This window comes from Oreochromis aureus, linkage group 12, assembly GCF_013358895.1.
Source record: "Oreochromis aureus strain Israel breed Guangdong linkage group 12, ZZ_aureus, whole genome shotgun sequence".
Taxonomy (NCBI): Eukaryota; Metazoa; Chordata; class Actinopteri; order Cichliformes; family Cichlidae; genus Oreochromis; species Oreochromis aureus.
In genome coordinates this window covers 31,685,048-31,706,680 of record NC_052953.1, presented here as the reverse complement: position 1 = coordinate 31,706,680, position 21,633 = coordinate 31,685,048, and the positions used below count along the sequence as shown (strand labels likewise).

The following is a 21,633-nucleotide window of genomic DNA, read 5'->3' as shown; positions in this document are numbered from 1 at the left end:
GGTAGTCCGTCCCCTCCACGTCCACATCCAGGTCCTCTGTTTGAACAAAAAGAACACAAACACGACACCATTAAAGAGCTGAATGACAACTCTGTCATATTATTAATCTACTCAAGTTTCTCCACTTGTAGAGAGGATGTTATTATTACTAGTAACACTGATTAAACAACTAGCACGAGTTAATGGTAGAACCTGTACAGCCAGCAGCAGCAGCTGGTAACTGCCTGCTCTGCACATCCTGCAAAAGCTCTTTTTTCCTGTATTTAAAATCCCCTTTAAACAACAGGGACAAAGCTACACAGCATAAGTTTGTTTTTTCACTAGTTTTGAATTTGAGTGTCAGTGTCACCAATAGAAGCAGGAGGTGATACCTGGACCCTACCGAGGTTGCACAGGTAGTCCAACTCCTGAAAGATTAACATAAATATGTGCCAATTGTCAAGGTTTGCTGTGTCTCCCAGCACAGTTTCAGAATGAAGAAGATTCCAGGAGACAGGCAGTTACTGTAGGAGAGCTGGACAAGGCCTCAGAAGGTCCTAACCTCCTTGCACAAATGAGCACTGACAGTGCTCATTTGTGCAAGGAGGAACGGGATGAGCACTGTCAAAGCTACAAAATGACCTCCAATAGGCAGCTGGAGTGAATGTGTCTGACCAAACAATCAGACTTCATGAGGGCAGACTGAGGTTTTCAAGTGGGCCTGGTGCTAACTACACAGCACTGTGGAGCCGATTGGCATTTGCCATAGAATACCAGACTTGGCACGTTCACCACTGTCGTCCTGTGTGTTTTTACAGATGAGAGCAGGAGCTCAGGGACGTCCTGGTCCAGATCTGGGAGAAAATGTACAGGACATTATCTGTTGTCTCATTAGAAGCATGCTCTGATATCATCAAGCATTCATATGATCCACAAACTATTACTACTCCATGTTCCTTCTTTTCTGTTTCACATCATTTGCTATGGAGGGAGGACATTAACCATATGACAAAACAACAATGAATGCCACATAAATGGCACTCAGTATAAACTGCTGAGTATCATTTGGAGTTGCTGCAATGACATTTGGCAGAATGGAGGGGTTGAATGCATGATTTTTTTCACTTGGATTTTTGGGGTATTATTAAATTCAGTGCTCTGTAGGTTGATCACCTTTGTTTCTATCAAGAAATGTAGCACCCTTTCATCCCTAACATATTACCTAGTCCACATCAGTATAGATATCCAGGATGTTTTTTTCACATTAAGATCTGATGAGTGTGTTTTTATAAGCAGTGCACTTACTAAGACGCTTTACTTTACTTTGCACTGTGGAAGATTGTGTTTAGTGATGATGATCAAGACAATACCTGACACAAGAACAATAAAATGAATGCCTGTTCAGAACTTCCTGCACAACGGTTCACCTCCATATTTTTTTCATGTGCTTTGAGAGAAGACGTTAAACCATCTGAATATTTGCCCTGTGTTTCCAGACAGACACTCATTTGAAGAGTGACATGAATAAAAACATGCAGCGGTAACAAAGTCGTCTGAACTGGCCACAGCTCTGCCTGTGTGCAGCCTCACCCTGGTCAGAGTCGGACTTGTCAGAGGACCGAGTGGAGCCGGTGCTGTCCATGCGGGTCCTCTCCACTCCCAGCTGCTCTAGACGCCTCTGCAGGTGTCTCTGCTCCCGTTGTAGCTGCTCCAAAGTGTGCTGAGCTTTCCTCTCGCTCTCCTCCAACCTCTGCAAGGGAGAAGGAGAGAAAAGGGCGCGCTTCATGAACAGCTCCTAATCTGCTCCTGTGTACGTGTCCACAGCAGCTTATCAGCCACTGAAACACGCAATTACTAACATACTCAGCAACTGCAGCGGTCAACAAATTGCCCTCTTCACACCGATTAGGTGAGTGGTTGACGTGCACATCCACGCACCTTGATGTGATCTTTGGCCTTCATCAGCAGGCTGAGGGTGGTGTGCCTGTTAGCATCTGGTCCCAAGGGAACGAGGGATTTCAAGCGCTCCAAACACAGTCGTAGATGTGCCCGTCTGAAGAGGAAAGATAAAAATGAAGGTGGAAGATGCTATTAAATGTATAGAAAAAAAAGAGCAAAAACAAAACAAGAAGCTAGGCCACTGAAATCTGAAAATCCCTGATTTACCTGAGCTGTGAAAAGCTGAGTGCAAATATCTTAAACTATCCTGGTTTTTCTTTCTACAAGAAGTTCTACTCTTGTACTGAAATTGACCTTTTACTCGAAATTCAGTTGGATGATTGGGCTTCAAGGATTCAACCTCAGATTTTTCACTGAGGGGAAACAAGCAACCTCTTAAAATACATCCAGGGGAGATTTTGTCTTCATACTAAGAGCCCTGAAAGGACTGTGTTTACATTTTGCCAAATACTGACAAATGAACAGGTGAATTATAACAGCATTTTTTGCCATCTTTTACTCTGACAAGTCTCGAGTCAGTCTCATGTCATAAGACTTTTCTAGGAACATGGGAAATAGGTGAAATGATTTATTCAAACATGTGCAAACACACATGGAAATACAGTATATTAGGCAAAAATCAGTGTTGGACAATTCTAATGAGTTAATTCTAATGAATTCTACACAGCCTTAACTGCCTCAGGCAGGGTTGGACTTATTATTGAAGTACTGGCCAATCCATGACTGATTGTGTTCCATTGTGTGTTTTTCTATCCAGGTATGCTTTTACTTGGTAAAGCACACATATTCTGAATACTCACATTTAGACAACTTTAACTGCAGTTTTAAAACACACAACAAACCAAATCCTAAAGTGATGTAATATGTATCCATGACTACTGCACAGTGACATGGCCACATTATTAGGACCAATTAGTACTTCTGCGCCAGACTACTGTGAGGACAGGACTCTTTTTTTCCTAGCTCATCTGTGGTATGCCTCGTCTCTACTTTGCTGCAGGCGGTCACAAGCAGCAGATAGTTCTTTCTGTTTCAGCAGGAAGTTAAAGCATTAAATACCAAGAGTGGGAATACTTCCTTGTTGTGACAGTAACTGTCAAAGTCAGGGTGGAATTTTTTGTCCACTTCACACAAATTGAGTTAGTTCAAAGAGGAGATTTGCGTGTGCTGAAGCAATACCAGCTGATAAGTTCCTAGCATCAAAGCAAATATGAGGAACAAGCTGCAGAGAACATGCCTTTGCACTCTTCAGGCCTCATCAACCAGGTGTCATTACTGCAAGTATTTGTCAGACTGGAGCCACCTAAACACTTTCTCCTCTTTAATGCAACCTTTGGGATCAAAGAGTATAAAGGTAGGAGCAAACGGAAAGAGACGCCCTGTATGCTTCAGGAAGCCAGCAGGGTGTTAACTATTACATAATAGAGCTCGACAGGATGTGCACCAACCGTCCTCTTAAACAAGAAGAAAACCAGAAAGCCATCTGCGCCATATGTTCAGAACTGCAACTCATTATTGATGTCACTTGCCCTTTATACCCCCACCCCCGTCACACACACCTATGCACAGTTCACAGCCTCTGTTTCCACCTGTATGCCTCTAAGCCCCTCTATGCTGGCAGCCTTGGCAATTTCTAAGGTCTGGTGGGTGTTGGTGACCACTTGACCCCGCTGTTACACAACACACACCTCCAGCTCCGGCCTCGTCACAGTGTGTACGTGTCTGTGCGCTTGTGTTTGCCTGAGCAAGTGGGCGTGTGTACGTCAGACTCTTCCTGAGAATGAGTGTACAAATTGTTTTCTTTCTTTGTGTTTTTTCCATTTTTTTGACTGTGCAGCTGAAGGGCTGGCCGGCTGAGCTGCTCACTTATTGTCTGCTGCAAATAATCCTAACGTGAGCATCACTGCTGGAAAGAGTTTATTCAAATGGGCCGCATGGAGAGCTGCGAGGCTGATTTGACTGTGGGCAGTGGAAGCACACAAATATATTCTCAACCCCTTGCCCTTTAAAAAGATAAACACACAATCGGCGAGCAGAGCCTTTGCACGCACATACAAAGCAGCATTCAACAGCTGAAGCCAAGTGCCTGCTTCTCAGCCGACTCAGTCCAAAGGACATGCAGACTGTCATTGCATAACATGGAAATGTTCCGGCCTGTGTTGTTCTGACATAATAAGGGCTGGCTAATGTTTGTTAAACACTGGCAGAGAGCAGACTCAAACAGCACGAGTCACATGGCGATTCAGAGAAACACTATGGCGTGGTCCTAACACACAGCTATTCCAGTGACAGGTTATTCTGGTTCACTGTGTCAATAGGTAACTATACAGTAAATGTGGAGCTGCAGCCTCAGGCCACAGCCTACATTTCTCTGGCCTTGTTTCACACTTACATATGGCTGACCTGAATGCATGTGTCTGGTCCAAAATGAGGTGAATGTGCCGCCTCAGTTTGTTACACTTAAAACAGTTGTAGCTGTTGTCACCCCTTTGACCCAAAATGGTTTCTCCCAACTAGGTCAGCTGGTGCACTTTGCCTGACTAGCAGTAAATCACCTCGCTTTCAGGGCTCTTGCCCTCTGACCCCTAACAGTGAGTGATTTAACCAAGCCAATACTGATGAAAGGGAAGGTGGGTCTCATTGCACTCCTGAGGCTTTGCTGGCAGTGGGCTGCTGTGACTAATTTACTACTCGCCACTGATGGTTTTCCATCATCAGGTTAGTGGTGGGAGAAACTAGCTAACGGCTAGGTAGGTTCTCTAGTGGTCATAATTGTGTTTTACTGCAGGGTGTGAGGTGTGTCCACAAACACATACAGAGGGCTCAGCCTGACCACTGAGCGGCTGGTTTGAATCATCTAGCTCAGAGAGTGACAGCGACTGTATTAAAATATGACTGCTATTGCTTTACATATGTAAACTGAGGACTTTACCATCATCCAAAATGGCTTTTATCAATTGTTGGGACAGTTTATGTTCACATATGCTAAAAGAAAATCATCAAATTCAGGAAGCAGAATCGATTAACAATCATCATGACAGTTTCAACTGTACCAGTGCCATTTCAACTCTAACCGTTCAGTGTTTTCACCTCCACCCTTTTGCTAGTAAACCATCTCCTCTGATAACTTTTACATTTATTTCCATTACATAACCAAATTATCATGAATGAATGCTCTCCAAAATGTTGTCAAGACAACCAAGTTGTGCAGCAGTGAAACCAGATCGGCTGCTCTCAGGAGCCAGAGAGCACAGTGAGCCACCTGATACAACCGTGACCCGTCGTTCATCTCATCAGTGTCAGAAGAGCACCGTAACAAAACAATGGCTCTGTTCAAGCATGAGCCAAAACCATGATTTTGACCATCAGTTATTTTCAAGTAAGAAGTTTTGTAAACGATCGTCTCCTTAGTTCCTTTTGTTCATCATAACTTCCACCCCCCTCAAAAGAAATTACTTAACTACACCATAAAGCTCATTTTTTTCTCATTACCTACCCCCTCATCACCTAAATTCAAACTTAATTAGTTACGAGTTTACAAAAAACAACACGTCCACCATGTCTAGATATGCCACGTCTCCCTTCTGCTTATCACGGGTTATACAGCTTACCTCTTACATAAGCCAACAGGGCAGTACACAAATAAAACTTATGCTTTCGTTTCACGATGGCAACGCGCCAAAAGAGAAAAGGTAAGGTTTGCTCAGGACTGTAATCTAGCTCAACTAGTTTGTCTGCAATCTGTGCATTCATGCAAGAAGCGAGTCGTCAGCCTTAGTTCATAACTGTAGGTTTCTTAATCCACCAGAAAGGCGCGTGATTGTGAGCAGTTTAATGTGCATCTGACCTACGTCGGGCCCATGCACATGCAGAAGGGATGATGCTTCTCACAGGTCTGCAGTGCAGCTTCAAACACCTCACCGATAAACCCGAGGATTCCACTGAATCGCGCTCAATAAGTCACCTGATAAAAAGTTGAGGTCCAGCTTCACCTGTCTACATACGCGCTGCCTTTCTTTTGATTGCCCACTCATGCATGTAAGCAGGCTCATGAAAGAGGACTGACGAACACGTCACACCACATCACCAGAGATTCACCTACTACAATTTTAAAATCCTGATAGTCACTCTGAGAGCATTCACCTTAGATCTGGAACTTTAAAAAATGTACCTTCTTTCAAAAATGTTTCAGATTATGTTACAGGTTACAGGACCTTGCCACTGAACTAATTTAAAGACTTCCTCAGTGTGGGAGGGCATGGGGTGGTGTGAATTGATATTTTCATGGATTGAAGAACAACACAAACACACAGAGATATGATTTCTTTTTTTTTACCTGTTCTTTTCCATTTCGTTGTGTGTAGACCTGCGAAGATAAAACAAAACGCATATGAAAAATCACACATAATAAAAAAAGCCACTGATTAAAATAAAAAAAGCTAAGGCTTCCCCTTCTCCACATGCACCGCAATCCAGGCAGAGGAGGGAGCACGAGAGAAAGGGCTGTGTGGGAGTCTGTGAACAGCCGGAGCTGCTTACAAAATAAGATTCAAGGAGGAAAAAAAAAGAAAAAAATGAAGAAAAGCCTGGGTGTTCTTATGCCTGAGGCCTGTTTCATGGTGGAAGCTTTTTTTAAGGACCACACTCGTACACAGATACGTGATGAGGAGGCCCGACGGTAAACATAGTAACAGTAACCAGAAACAGCAGGCAGGAGTAGATGGGACTCTGTCCCTTCATATTGCCTGATTATCCATTGTACATGCAAGCCTGAGCAGAGTGGGGGTGGGGGGAACACAGTGAAGGTAAAATGAGAGATAGAGGTGTGCTCGTGGCCAGCATGACTCTGTCACTGCAGTATTAAAGCATCTCTCTCTCTGTAACACACACACACACACACACACACACACACACACACACACACACACACACACACACACACACACACAAACGGGGTCAAATGTAGGGTTAGGTAGAAATGTGTCAGTCTGACCTGTGAGAGAAAGGATAAACAGGAGAGCAGGGCACAAGCAGAGGAGAAGATCCCCTCTGCATTCCTGAACGCTCCTCAACCTCCACCTGAACCCCACCATCCACCCCCATGCTGAATCCCAAAATAGCCTCTGCATTTTTCCAGCTCTGCAAACCAATGACTGTCCTTCCTACACACATACACACAAACACAACCTCAAAGGGTGCCCCCTTGTGTGTAATCTCAGTTGCTGGGCCGAACCTGGGTTTAAAGCTCGGGGTTGACCGTATTTTCACTGTGTCGCAGTGTGTCACTGCAGCATGTGTGTGTCTGTCTTTCTGCCACTCGCTTTGGGTGTTCTCTCTGTCACTTGGCCCCCTCTAGCCAGTGTACATTCCTGTGTGGGGCAGACAGCCGCTGGTGACATAACAGAGGTGGCAGGGAAGTGATCCCACTCACTGAGACTAGATTTCAGGCTCTGAGACACCTCATAGCTCTCTGCTACTTTACCAAACACACCCATGCCACCACAATGCACAACCAATATTTAAGATGACATGTTATGCTAATTTCCAAATCCATCACTGTTCTAGTTACTTAAAGCACAGTCAAATGAAAAAGAAGGTTTCCACAAGAGAAAACTAAATACACACATTTTCTGCTTCCAGAGGAACTAAGAGGGTAAACAGCAGCTAGGTGCTGCTAATTAAATGCATTTGTTTAAATGATCATCTCCAAGTGTGAGCACCTCTATAAAAGCTGAGGTTTTTGCAGTTTGCTGGGCTGGAGCAGTCAGGTGTGTGTTAACACAGGACCACATACTTTCCAGGAGTGGATGACCCAGCAAATTCACCCTGTGCAGTGCTCAGAGAAATTTAAAAAGATCCAAGAGCTACATCTAAGAATACTGGCCTCAGTTAGTATGTTAAATATTAAAGTTCATGACAGTACAGTTCAAAAAAGACTGAACATATGGTTGATTTGGAAAGACTGACAGGAGAAAGTCTCTTCTCTCCCCTAAAAGAACATAGCAGCACAGTTTAGGTTCGCAAAGTTGCAACTGAACAAACCCAAACAATTCGGAAACAATGTCCTTTAGACATATGAGACCAAATTGGAGATGTTTGGCTATACTACACAGTGCCAGTCCAAAGACCACATAGTAACTTATAGAGGGGTGATGACTTGGACTTATTTTGAAGCCACAGGATTTGGACACCTTACAATCACTGAGTCAACCATGAATTCCTCTGTATAATAAAGTATTATGAATTATTATGTGAGGCCATCTGTCTGACAGAAAATAATTAAGATTCTGCAGTGTCAAAGTTCAGAACTCAACCTTACTGAAACGCTGTGGTGCAATCTTAAGTGAGAAGTGCATCAAAAAAAATACCTGCAAACTCAATGAACTGAACCAATGCTGTCAAGACAAGTAGGTCAAAATTCCTCAACAATGATGTGAGAGACAGATAAAGTCATAAGGAGACAGCTACTTCAAGGTATTGCTTAAAGGTGGTTCTACAAGCTTCTGAATCTTGGGAGTATACTTTTTTTTTTCCCGCAGAACTATACAGAGCCCTGTGACAGACAGGCTTGTGGGTCAACCTCAACATTTGTTTTTGGAGTGGAAATCATTGGCCAAAAATAGAGAAAACGCACAACAAACAAGCCTCACTAAATGAGCTACTGTCACATCAGAGGTCCTCAGAAGGTTAAATACTGGATCACAGAGTTGCTGCCAAACGATTCACCACTGCACTTTTCTTTCAGCTGCATCAGCCTGAACAACACGGCGTGATGACCACCGAAAGGCACCAGTTGACTGCAGAATGATTGTGGCAAGCTCCTCGTGCGAGTTCCACAGTGCACTGTAGTTACATAGTGTATGAATATTGTGTGTTTGTGAGTGAGGAGGGGGAGGACTCTTTCTCCTTGTCTGTAATGGAGGCGCTGCTGTTCTCCACTGACGGCCAAAAGTGAGAGCAGAGCAGGAAAGACACAGAAGGATGGAGGAGGTGAGGAGAGAGAAATGTGAGAGGGAGAAAGAGAGAGAAATGAGGGGGAGGGTGGAGTCATTACTACTGACACACATGCACATGTCCACGCCAGAAACATGGCGAGTCCCCTCCCCCACTACTACTACTCGCACATCTACGCTTCGGGGAAAACGGCAGAAACCGGAGGGGCTTATGTATAAATTCAAATATAAATGCCTGCCCTATATTTGACCAGAATCAGCAGCAGAAACAACATAAAAACTGATCAAATAACATCAATTAATTGATTAGATCTTTTCTAGCAGAGATCAACCCTTCCCCCCCCAGGATGTAAATTTATTCTGTACTGTTAATCACCAAGAGCCAATGTCAGATCAGACTACATCAAATCATCTCACTCGTTGCACAGATACCCTTATTAATGCCGTGTGATTCTGCTGCCCTTAAATAGCAATGAGTAATAGCTGAAAAAATGCTTCAGAACTAGAAATGGAAAAAGGAAAAGCTGGTGAACGAAAACTTGTTTTTTGTTTTTTTACCGGAAATTGCAACAAACCAAGTAAACCTAATCTAAAAACCTGGTGCCACCTACACATGCTAGGACATGATCTGAGTTAGAAGCACTGTCTTTTCAACACTCTACACCCTGTGTTTTTGAAATCACAGCAGAAATGCTAGCACACTGCAAATTTGTCACAGTCACTTTTGTCAAAATCAACTGATATAATGCTCGATGTATTGAATAAGCAGTTGTTTCCTTTAATAAAGAGGACCAATGCTTTATATAATTTCAGCTTCATATATTTATTTCTAGACCAGAGGAGCTTTGCATAATTTACAGTTCAAAATAATGGTCATATATCGCTCCTAATGGGCCGCTCTTCAGTTCACAATCCACGCAAAAGAAGCTGCTCTAGTTCCCCCACCCCTTCCTTAAGGCAACTTTCTTGTGATTGCCCCACATGAAGAGGTTTGCACAGGAGGTGGGTGGGGCTTGAGACAAACATTAACACTCTCACTGACATCATACACAGCTATGAATATAAAAAAATGTCCAAAATTCATATTTATCTTATAGCAGGCCTTAGTGCAGTTCCATCACTTCATTAACTGTGAAACAAGCCGTTTTTAGCTCTTCTCCTTTAACACCACAATCCTTTGAACTAAGCTTTCCTCTGATTACCTGTCCCTCAAAGACAATGATTGATCAGCAGATGGGTGAAGCTTCTATGCTCACAACCAGAGCTGTATACACTCTCTGACATGATAAAGATCCCAGAGTAGAAAAAAACTGTCTAAAGCCTGAGTAATTGGCTTACTGGGACATACTCAGATGTCATTACTTAAACCTTTGACCATATTTAGTATGAACATCATAACTGTATAGATAAGACAGGAAATTTATATTTCAGACATGATGCTGGTTTCTATAAGTTGGCTAAACTGTTTTCTTTTGACTACACTTGAATTCTTGGGCGCAAAGTTATTAGATTAACCATCCAGAGTCAGGCTGTTCAGCTTTTTGAGTCACAAGATGCACCTCAACTTCTTCCAAATTCATTTCCTCCATTGCACATTTAGTTTTCCCTCTTTTGTTGTTTACTTTTAATTATGTCAGCCACTTACAGAAAACTGCACAGTGTGTGTGATCCAGAATAACAGGAAAATGTCTAGATTTCTATCAAATCAGAGGCAGACGTAACTGCTACCAAAACCATACATTTACAGGAGTAGAAAAGAGTGTTGATAGACCAGAAAATGCACCTACTATCCTACATCAGATGAGTCCTACACAAAGCAGATTATGCACCCCAGCATATATTAACTGCACTGGAGGATGAACAATGGATGGATGAACAGTTTACCCTCATGGCAATACACCTGATACACCTGTTTAACCAACAAAGCATGTCTCTGAAATACGTTTAGGGGTATTATGAAACTCTGTTCTGTAACTGTAGCACCGAAACTTTTTATTGCGGCTTCATGCAATATGAACCATCAAGCATTTTAAAATATGTATATTAATTACTGCATCTGTGCAAACAGCTGGTGGTGCTCTCATCAGTTGCTTCTTTGATCTGCTGCTTTTTTTAATGTTTGAATGAAAAGAAGGCACATAAAGGTTGGGATCAACAATATGTCAGTTTTGTGTGGAATTTAATACTACTGAAGGACAGAAGCAGGTGCCTGGATGTCACTGTTTTATCTCAAAGATCAGTTTCCAACAGACTTTAATGGACTTCTATCATCCTCTCTGTTGAAACAATCACCTGCAGTAGTTTAAACCTGCCTTTTTTGTGTAAACTTTGTACACACAGGAAATAACTTCCTACACAGGATCATGACAGCAAACTGGAGTCCAATTGCAGAGCGCAAATTGATCTATGGATCACGGAGGCAACACAAATCTGTCCTCATTACATTGATTTACGGAATTCAGGTTAGAGACTCTAAATTGACTAGTGTCCACTGAGATGACCAGCGCAGTCCGGACACACCAACCACAGCCTCGCTTAAATGTCTTCTGCAGTCACCTTGACTGACCCACTTTTCCTTACCATGGGGTCATTGACTTTAAGCCAGGATGATGTTTGCATCTGTCACTCACATAGTTTAAAGAACACATGGGGAAGACTAAACGTAATCTTAACCTAACAGACTCACACATACGTGTGACATCAGAGGACCTTTTCTGCAGTGTTATATATGAATTGGCCATTAGACTTTGAATAATTACAAAATATTACTTGGTAGCATAGCTAGTTACACAATGAGTTCCAAACACCTAAAGTGGCCTATGCATACAGCATGTCAGTGCTGTTGACAGATTATGGAGCGCTTCTAAAGCCCTGTCCACATATAAGGTGAGCTGATGGGTGGTTATCCTCTTGCACATGTCCCACCCTGTCATATGTCAGTCAACACAATCCTTTTCCACCATTGGTAGAGGATTTCCACCAATACTTCACTGACAGACAGGCATAGTCTGCACATCATGTAAATGTTAACTCAGCCTGCGTAGAGTAAATCTATTTCATACAAGCCATGGATTGAACATGTACACATGTGCCTGTGCCATGGGGCGCATGAGTCATTACTTAGGTTATTTATTATATAATACTGTTTATCAGAATTTTCTCCTCTGCAAATATTTCGAATCAAATAAATAACTAAACAATGCAATCAGCTGCTACTCCAGTAAGTCTTTAATCCTATGTACTGACTCAACCTCCACCGACTCAATATGCAGCTAGTGGGACTAGTTTTGCTCTTCTCTGCAGCGTTAGTGAGCTGAACCAGTTCTCTATGTGCTGCAGATTCTGCTTAGAGAGGTCTTCCACCTCCAAGTGAAACTTCAGGGTAGAGGGACGACTGTAGTCACTCGCTGTACACGGTGGAGTTGGAGTCTGTCCAACCCTGGGAGAGATCCTCTCTGGGGAAGCATGATCTCAAGGATCACTAAAACTGCAACATAACTTGAAAGCTAGCTGGTAAACTAACATGAGGCAGTAAGGGCCACCTGGTTACCAATGACTGAAATTTAATAATAAGAACACTGTCCATTAGTAAAATGACTACAGGTAGTATTGTTCTCTCAAAAAATAAGAAAATAAATGCTGATGTTTTCACTATATTAGGTATACTAAAAACTGAACATGTAAAACACATATGTGAAAAAAAACTATTATAACATCAAAGTGGGATTTTGTGTTGGTTGAAGAAACCAAAAACGCAACAGGCAGGCGGTAATGCTGAGAGTTAAAACATTAGCTGACATCAGCTGTGCTCTCACTGCGGCAGTCAGTGATAAAAAGGTAATAGATTTATTCATAATCTTATGTTCTATTCTTCATTTAACATAATATCTTAAGTGAAAAGAAATGTCCAAAATGCAGATATGGTGATCAGAAGCTAACCGTATCAATAGCTTACAGTGAAAGATCAGAGAGCTGACTTATGCTCTGTAACAACCCGAAGGCTTCTAATAAGCTCTCATTAGCAAGAGACATGATGAGACAGGAATCATGTCATATTTTTTGCAGATATATTACTTAAGAGGCATTAACATGTTATTTTGATTATAAAATTGGCCTAGTCTGTCTGTCTTTTCTTTGCAATTAGATGGGTGTTTGTAACAGTGTGTCTGACCTGGTCACTATTTGATGTCAAAACAACAAGGTAGCGTCTCGCAGTCATAACCCTATTCAAAGCTTTGGATGTTTGATTGTGACCATGTTTGGCCAAGAGCACAAAGTCGCTGTTTCAACAGCGTTGCTGTGAATGTAACAAATTATGCAAATAGGGACCAGGCTGCTATCTCTGACCTCACTGCACTTCCTGCCATTTTAAATTTGGGCAGTTAGCGTGTCCACCTGGAAGCACAGTACGGAAATGCATAAAAAAAAATTACAAAATTAAAAAACAAGCCTCACATCACAAGCACCAAATAAGGATTTTGACTTGAAACACAAACACCAGTGTGATGAAGAATGGCTTAATCCTTCAAGAAGTGAGGACGGGATGAGGAGGGGATGGGGAGGGGGGAGGTGGGGGGGACCCCTGAAGTGGGGATGTGATGGGCGACTTGTTGCAGAGCAGGAAAACAATCAGGCATGTACAGTTTTGCCTTTACCTGCTACTTGTGTTTTTCTTGCTTTTGCTTTTCCTTTTCAAACTTTCCCTCTCCCGGCTGCTGATGAACGGCGGCATTGAGGCATAGCCATGTTCAGCTTCTGCAAGTAAACAACATAGTGGTCACATGTCCTGAAATCCTGCAATGCAAAATATAGCCACAGTGAACAGAAGTACAGACTGCACAATGTGCCACATTTCAGCTTTAGCTTTTGGCATCCCGCAGCAATGGCTAATGCTTTTTAGCAGGCATGCAGGGAATGGGTCTCAAGTAGTATCTTTTAGCCTTTTCCCCCTTCCTCGGGATGGACAATGATGTCATCATGAACTAGAATAAACCCCACTAGCAAACCACAACAGAAGGAAAGGAGGGGCGCCCACGAAAACAATGTCTCCCTGCACATCTGCCACATATGCATTCATTCTTTCAATATCGCGAATGCAAATGCCCGTTTGTCTTTACACGTATGCATTATGCGCCTGTAATCGCATATTTATTAGCACCTGTTTGGGGCAGGTGATGCACCCTGCTGAATCGATGCGTGAAATTCGACATTTATGAATTTATTTCATGGCCTGATTGTTTGATGTAATAAGAATATTAATAGGAAGCAACAGGATTTGGGAAAGCATCAAACGACGTGTGCATAAATCCGAGTGATTCGGAGGGGGAGGGGTGTTAATGTTATATTGCACAGGGTGAATAAGAAAAGAGAGTAGAAAAGAATACAATGATACTTTACCTCGTTCCCTGCGATCAAGGTACTCGGCTGCTTCGATCAACATCTGCACCATTCCGATCGCCGCCATTTTAAACAATAACACTGATAATTTAACAATCCGAAAAGGAATTCCGTGGCTGTACACAGACTGCTTCAGGGTCCTGCTTCTTTTTCACACTTAGGGAGCTCGCTGTTCTGTCAGTTATTATTTTTAAAGAGCCAGAGAGAGCGTTACAGAGTTGCTCCTTCACTGTCAATCTGGATATTTAAAAGTTAAAGGCCTTGAATGCAGCACCAGTCAGTTCGAAAAGCCAAACTTCCTCCGTGGTTGTTAAATTAAGGATATGGTGTTAGCTGGCTAGTGAGGGCTGACACTAATAACACTTCTTCAGGAGCTAAGGTTACTTTGTTCCCCTTTAAATCAAAATATCAGCTAAATATCGTCAGCTTTATAGGTGGCTCTTCGAGAAAAGACGGCTTGTTGATACAAACAAAACGAAAGGCTGTGTAACATACAAAAATAATCCGCGAATTGCTCTATTTGGCGAAAAAAAAGGCTGGCTAACGTTAGCGCCAATGTCAAGCTGTCAAATTAAATATGGAAAGTTCTTGCTATCTGTGTTGTATTTGGAAAAGCTTCGGCCAGTGAAAAAAGAACGTTAGCATCTACAGTTGCTAGACACTTGCCTTGTGAAATTTATTTATATAAAAAAAGAGCTATGTGATATAAAGTTCAGCCGACGATGTCATCCAACCTTTTCGGTTTAGAGCTGTGGCTGGGTAGTTTTGCGCCGGTTTAACGCGCGATACGTCTTGCTGGAAACGCCGATAGCGACTGACATCAACTGAAGAACAGTGACTGTTTGTCAAACAGCTTCCAAAATAGTGGCTTGTTGATCTGGACACCAGCTCTCTACTGTACTGTACAAAGATTCTGGGTGCTGCAGTGTGATTGGATACTGAGTATAACCTCTCAAGCTCCTATTCGGCGTTAAAACCGTCAATTGCAGAAGAGGGTTCAGCGCTTACTTCAACTGTGGACCTTAAGCAGCCATTTTGGTTCTAATTAACATTGGCTGAAATACACCATGTACAGCCACAATGGAGACAGTTTCTGCGCTATACACTCGTACACAGTAATTGGTTGTTTTTTTCTATAAACTTGACAGCTATTGGCCCTAGTGCGCACGAGCTTATCTGACAACGCCCGCTTTTGACAATCAACACGCCTCTCTGCCATGCTGTTTCTCGGTGTATGGCAGCGATTGGCTCCCGTTGTGTCATTTAATAAATTTTGCGATACATGATTGGTCGAATTCACATGACCTCTTATCATTGGGCTCCTTCTTCTCCGTCACAAAATATCTGCGCGCATGCGTCCGCTTGTTGCTTTCTGATCCATAATGGCTTTAAAAGGCTCGGCGCTAGATTGGATCTGCCGGAGGGATGCTCGCTTATGATTGGTGGTTGGGGTAAGGACAAGTACGGGGATTGGTTATTTTGGTGGGTCGGTTCTGTCAGACAGCAAAGCTGATCCAATCTAGTATGAAACATTTAAAAGCTTGCTTCAAAATGAGAGGGATCATTATTTTAGAGCACGATAAACCCTGGACTTGAACATATACCACCCCAGGAAAGGTTTCTTAGCAGCCTTTACTTAGGTCTGAATTTAAACCTGGATTTGAAACAATCCTATAGGATACATTTCTCAGAGAACACCAAATGAGATTATGCTATATTTAAACTAGAAAGAAACGCAAGCATTCACAGGAATAACCAATCTGATCCTATTCAATCCTTAAAAGGGACAATGAATAATGTCATATTTAGCCATTATTTCAAAAGAAAGAGTGTTCCTGCACAACCTGGTGGATGGATATTTAATTAGTGCATAGGCATTTTAATAAATGCATTTTCATAATCAGGACAGAAAGCATGTTTTTTAAATGCTTTTATTTCAAATAAATCATCCATGTCAACAATATTAAGCTCAGTCTCACCCAGTTGTGAGTACATCTTGCAGGTACTACTATTTACATGTATGCATTCGTTTATAAAAAGGTATATACACGACTGTTAAATCACACAAAACACATAGGATACTGAAGATGCCATCTATTCATAAGGGTAGGGGGAAGGGAGGGTACACACAGGTAAACTTCTTGGGGAACATTGGAGTTGAGATACTTTCAAGCAATGAAGTCCAGCGGCCTGTTAAATCCACCTTTTCTGTTCATGTACTGCCTGTAAAATAAATATATAAGAAAACATTATATCACTGTTTCCCTCCCAACACACACAGATTACATCATCGAGCACCAATGGGAGCGCTGGCATCTCTGCATAGAAACACCTGCGGAGGTGATTGGCTACTTTAACAGTGATAGATGCTGAGAGTGCACACTGTGAAGAGGGGGCAGAAAAATTGACGTAATTCAGCAACATGAATAACAGCTGGGGCTCCAAAAGTAACTTTAAAAAGGATCCGTCACTAACAAAAGGAAAGCTTATGAAATATCCAAAGAGATGTGCTGCACTGTACCGACGGCACAGCTGATCAACTACAAACGCTTGTTTTCTGTTCGATGACCTACCTGTATTTTCTCTTCATGGTCACATTGACGGCATACGCGTTACTTGAGCCATCGGTCTTCTTCCCCTGTGTAAAAATAATGTTACTGCATGACATATTACAAAACAAACTTAAAAAAAAAATAAAAAAAACATTCTTAGCTAAACATGACAGTGAACAGGTGAAGCTGAATTGGGTCAAGCTCATGATAGCAGTTGGAATTCTCTAAATATGCATTTCACAGAACTGAAGGATTTTGATCAACGGAAAACAGTTTTGTTTTGTTAATAGCACAAACCCAGTGGCCTGTCAGAGGAACCTCTTTATCAACAATAACACTGCTAGTGTTCAATGGGACTGATTTTTGAAGTGACCCTTTTCAACCCACTGTTTGCTCTTTGTGATTAGATTAAGCTTACCAACTCTTATTGGATAAACAGTGTGCACAACCATAACTATTAGTTTATAATTGCAACTATTCGTCCACTTCTTGTAACTGCTATTCTTTGTTTAGTGATTACTTTAAGTTTATCCATTTATTTTCCCCACTTTTGATCATTTTCATAATAGACAGGTTTCATAGCATTTAGAATGTTAATCTATTCTTATAGCTAACAATTTCAACAGCTAGCCATAATTTAAGATTATAATCTCAACTTTTCATTCAGAATCTTAGACAGCTACAGTGCTGTGACTTACTGAATTGTATAGATGAAAATGCAGTATAATTCTAACAAGCTGAGAGTCAATATTTGGTATGACTTTTTTTTGTCTTTAAGTAGTGTTCTGGAATAGTTCGCTAGGCTCCTTGAGGGAGATTCGAAGCTCTTTTAATGTGCCTGTTATTCTATTTTCTGTCAAGATGACCCCACGTTGCTTCAATAATGTTGAAGCTCGGCTAACCAGGTGTGCTTTTACTGCTTTGGCAGTGTGACTGGGTCATGCTGAACAATAAAGCCCTTGCCAGTCAGATGCTTTCCAGATGTTATTGCATGGTTGATTAAAATGATGGTACTTTTCTGTGTTCATACTGAACAGCACTGCTTGAAGTGCAGCCCCAAACCATGACAGAGTCTTCACCGTCTGTTTTAGACTGCTGCAGACACTCAGTGTTGCACCTCTATCTTGACCTCCTGCATACATATTATGAAAATCTGAACCAAAAAAACTCACATTTTGATTTATCATGTCTAAGACTTGTTACCACCGATTTTCAGTTCAGTTCTTGTGTAATTTGGAACACTTCAGCCTTTTCTCCCTTTTATTCTTCCTTAAGAGTAGCTTCACCTTTCCACTGACACTATTTTTGATGAGGCTTCAGTGAACAGTAGATGACCACCTGAAGGGCCAGATGCTTCCCTGTGCCAGGTCTTCGCTGGATTTGTTCCTACTTCAAAAGGATATAACTTTTACATACTGTGACAGGCTATTAGCAACAAAAGTCTCTAAAGATAGGATTTTAAACTGTTTCTTTGCCAAACTGTCTGTTATGTGTGGACCCAACACTGCTCGTTATGGAAGCAAAATAAATGAGAGTGGCTCAAAACTCTTGCACAGTATTGCAAACTTACATTAGCCATGGAGGGCTTGCTGTCATGTGAAAGCTGCTCTACATTCATGTACAAACATGTCAGTATATGTCAATTATGTCAATATTTAACCGTTTTAAGCCCACCATAGAACCAAGTCTGCCTGAGCTTATCTTTACATTTTTACATGCTGTAGTGCCATTTTTTGGAGCATTTCCAGTTGTTATACATCAATAAGATCTTTTTATCCTAAATTTAAATCATACGTATGCAATATGTCCATAGTAACTACATAAATACCAAAAATGTGCAATAAACTAAAAAAAGAAATTGAAAATTGTTTTTTAAACTTTTTTCTATTTACAGAAACTTCAGAGGTATATCCCTCAAAACTGTAAATGCAAAGTTCCACAAAATAGTTCCCAGCCACAGGAAATTTATTTTGAGTGTCTTTATAATTTCATTTTTGAAATACACTCATTTTTGCAACCTGCAGCAAAAACGTAAATATAATAGGGATTTAAAAATAGTTATGCAAATTGGAGCGTGCACGCTCCCGTGCGGTTTAAAAGGGTTAACAGATAAGCGGGGGGGTGGACCATAACTCAAAAACAACAGTATTCCCCTAAATAGAAAGAGTCAAGGGAAAAACGTGAAAAATGTCCCCTTTATTTAAACAAGAGCAACCTGCTTTATACAGCAGCTGCTCTAATAGATTTCATCAGTGCCAATGTGCTTTTGGAAGTTCCATTTCAATCCACTGAAATAAATGCAAACATAATGTGTGTGTGTGTGTGTGTGTTGTGAACTTTATTAGAAATAAACTGCACCCCCTTGTGGCTGCATAACACATAGAACAACTCTCACCTTGCTGGTATCAAAGGAACCAAATCCCATAAGCTTCATCATCTCAATCTCCTCCTCCGTTTTGCCCTGCATGTCCTCCGCTATTTAAAAAACAAAAAACATTGAATTTAGTCTCTGCTACTACAAACTGTCTGAAAAACTAAGATTCCTGCTTAATGTGCGAGTGTATAGATAATGTCTGATACCTGAGATCTGAATGGGCTTTGCCGTCTTTTCCTTTGAGTCTTTGCGCTCATCATCTCGTCTCTCCTTTTGTCTCGAAGGAGAGAGGGAGGAGGATCGATGACGTCGGGGAGACCTGCAAAAGGAGCACAGTGATGGCTGCAGGATGGGTTATCACACCTAATCAGAGTGAAAGAAGCACTTTGTGTTGCTCTTGGTTTGTTTAAAAGAATCTCGACAAAAAGTTTGTTAACAAAGGGCAAAGAAAACCACAAGTGCACCAGCTACTCATCTGAAACACAACTTCTCTGTGATAGTAAACTGGAAACTGCCGTTTACCCAATATATACTAACAATACTCATTCAACCCCAAATTTACCACAGTTCTACATGAGTAAGGTCTCTAAAATAGTAAATGAGGTGCAAATATTATACTCTTGAAAACAACGTTTTTCTAAATACAAAAACAAATACAGCAACAAACAAAAACTCACCTTGAGCGTCTCCTGTGAGGAGACCGTGAGCGACTCCTGCGACGGTCCCGGTCCCGATCTCGAGAGCGAGAGCGATCCCGCTCCCTTCGTCTTCGCTCACGCTCTCTAGAAGTTGAGCGGGAACGTCTTCTTTCTGGAGGAGGAGGAAATGAGATCATGGCATTAACTGAAGCGTCTTAAATAGCAGACTGACATCTCTATACTGTAGCAGTCTTAAAAATCCAAATGTCAGCTATTTTCTTCTGTACTGTGTTGGATTTCTGCGATACCATCTATAATAAAACATCTAAATGCCATATTAAATATGTATTTTGTTAAATCTCACATATAATTGGGAAAAACTGGTTGAAATTTAACAACTTTTTCTAGAAATAACTGTTTTGCTAATAACTGTGTATTTTCATAGGTACTGGTATCATGTCTGAAATTGTGCCAACCATAATCAGCACACAATTTCTTGCTGCTTACCCTCCTGTAGTAAAAAGCAAACCGAGTAGAAGGGTGCTAAATTAGTACCAGTTCATTTGCCATTTATGGTCAAAAGTACTGTACCATTTAGGAACCCACGAGACGCGACTATAGCATGGACTTTCACCTTTAATTTATAGGGTTTAACAAAAAATGTTGCATTAACTATTTAGAAAAATTGAAATGACAGTGAGAGGCTATGAGATATTATATCTGCTTCATGCGTCACAGTACAACAAGCATACAGTCCTCGACTGACCGTGAAACTGCTTGTTAGTCCACTATGCATCAATTTTTAACCTCTAAAAATAGAGGACCGTGTATTGAATTTCCCCAAACTGATCATACAAAAATCGCGGGAAATTAAACTGCAATTTGTCCAGCAGATTTTCTGTATCTTTGCAAAACACACGTTAATGTGTCCTGATAAATAATGCAGAAATATATATTTTTAATATGTAGTTTTGTATTCCACCCCCCAAAAAAACAACAACCCTACATCAGACCCAAAAATGCACTGCTGGTTGGGATGGCGTCTTCTCCTCCCGTGGACCCCTGGAGAGTGTTTTTGTTTATCTCCCATTTTGTGCACAGTACTTGAACGCAGCTCGGGAATCGTATCAAAGCTACTGTGAGATCTCCACACATCTAGAACCTTCTGTTAATTTCAAAGGAGCCCACGACAACCCAGTCAATGCACACAGTTACAATTAAAATAGCAGTTTTGCTTCTAGTCCCTTTGAGGTATAGGTTATTATCTTTATCAGATAGAAAAACGCGATTTCAGATAAAGCACATTTACTTCTCGGCGTGTTGAAGAAGAGACGACGCTAACAGAGAAAAACAGCTAGCTACTTCAATTTCTTACCTCGTCTTGGAGGAGTTCGACTCCTGCTCCTACCCATTCTCCGAACAGATAAGATACTAGACTCACAAAAAATGGAAAATAAATGATTTACAAATCAGCTGGAAGTTGTTTGTATGTCGCTGGTAAATCCTACTAAATGCTACTCTAAACCGGTCTCTTTCTTGTGCTTCGTATGCAAGTTTCCGGTCACGTACAGGAAGAAGAGCGCCCTCTACCAACCTGGAGGATAGTTTTCTTCTTTGGTGGCATAGCCTGTATGATGTTGACCAGAACATCCAAGACCAGCTAATAATGAATAAAAGCTGTTGTTCATTCTTCTTCTTCTTTTTTAAAAAAAAGTATAGTATTTAATGACACATGTGACGTGCAGAGCTGTAGTAACTTCAGAGGGATAAACTGAGGAGAC

The 21,633-nt window shown here is 41.4% G+C and overlaps 2 protein-coding genes across 2 annotated transcripts in view; both read right to left on the bottom strand.

Moving 5' to 3' along the window:
* mxd1 (MAX dimerization protein 1) overlaps window positions 1-15,312 on the bottom strand; it is an 18,346-nt gene extending 3,034 nt beyond the window's left edge. The window contains exons 1-6 of the mRNA XM_031742798.2: window positions 14,289-15,312; window positions 13,547-13,646; window positions 6,275-6,304; window positions 1,918-2,032; window positions 1,570-1,729; window positions 1-36 (exon numbers count right to left, since the gene is read on the bottom strand). The exon at window positions 1-36 is cut by the window's left edge and continues 3,034 nt beyond it. Of these exons, the coding sequence (XP_031598658.1) occupies window positions 1-36; window positions 1,570-1,729; window positions 1,918-2,032; window positions 6,275-6,304; window positions 13,547-13,646; window positions 14,289-14,355 (508 nt within the window). The 5' untranslated portion in view covers window positions 14,356-15,312. The remainder of the gene's footprint in view (window positions 37-1,569; window positions 1,730-1,917; window positions 2,033-6,274; window positions 6,305-13,546; window positions 13,647-14,288) is intronic.
* Window positions 15,313-16,203: 891 nt separating this feature from the next.
* On the bottom strand, window positions 16,204-21,415 carry snrnp27 (small nuclear ribonucleoprotein 27 (U4/U6.U5)). Its single transcript, XM_031742796.2, has 6 exons — window positions 21,228-21,415; window positions 19,892-20,024; window positions 19,421-19,533; window positions 19,236-19,315; window positions 16,862-16,926; window positions 16,204-16,511 (listed from the first exon to the last, which is right to left on the bottom strand). The coding sequence occupies exons 1-6, from the start codon at window positions 21,262-21,264 to the stop codon at window positions 16,457-16,459; spliced, it is 483 nt and encodes a 160-aa protein (XP_031598656.1). The 5' UTR covers window positions 21,265-21,415; the 3' UTR covers window positions 16,204-16,456.
* Window positions 21,416-21,633: the final 218 nt, after the last annotated feature.

Excerpts from the sequence above, each read along its gene's own strand:
- snrnp27 (XM_031742796.2), bottom strand. The coding sequence starts at position 21,264 with ATGGGTAGGAGCAGGAGTCGAACTCCTCCAAGACGAG. Across the intron at positions 20,025-21,227 it reads TCGAACTCCTCCAAGACGAG|AAAGAAGACGTTCCCGCTCA; the intron begins GTAAGAAATTGA and ends CTCCTCCTCCAG. Across the intron at positions 16,927-19,235 it reads GTTCCTTTGATACCAGCAAG|GGGAAGAAGACCGATGGCTC; the intron begins GTGAGAGTTGTT and ends ATTTTTACACAG.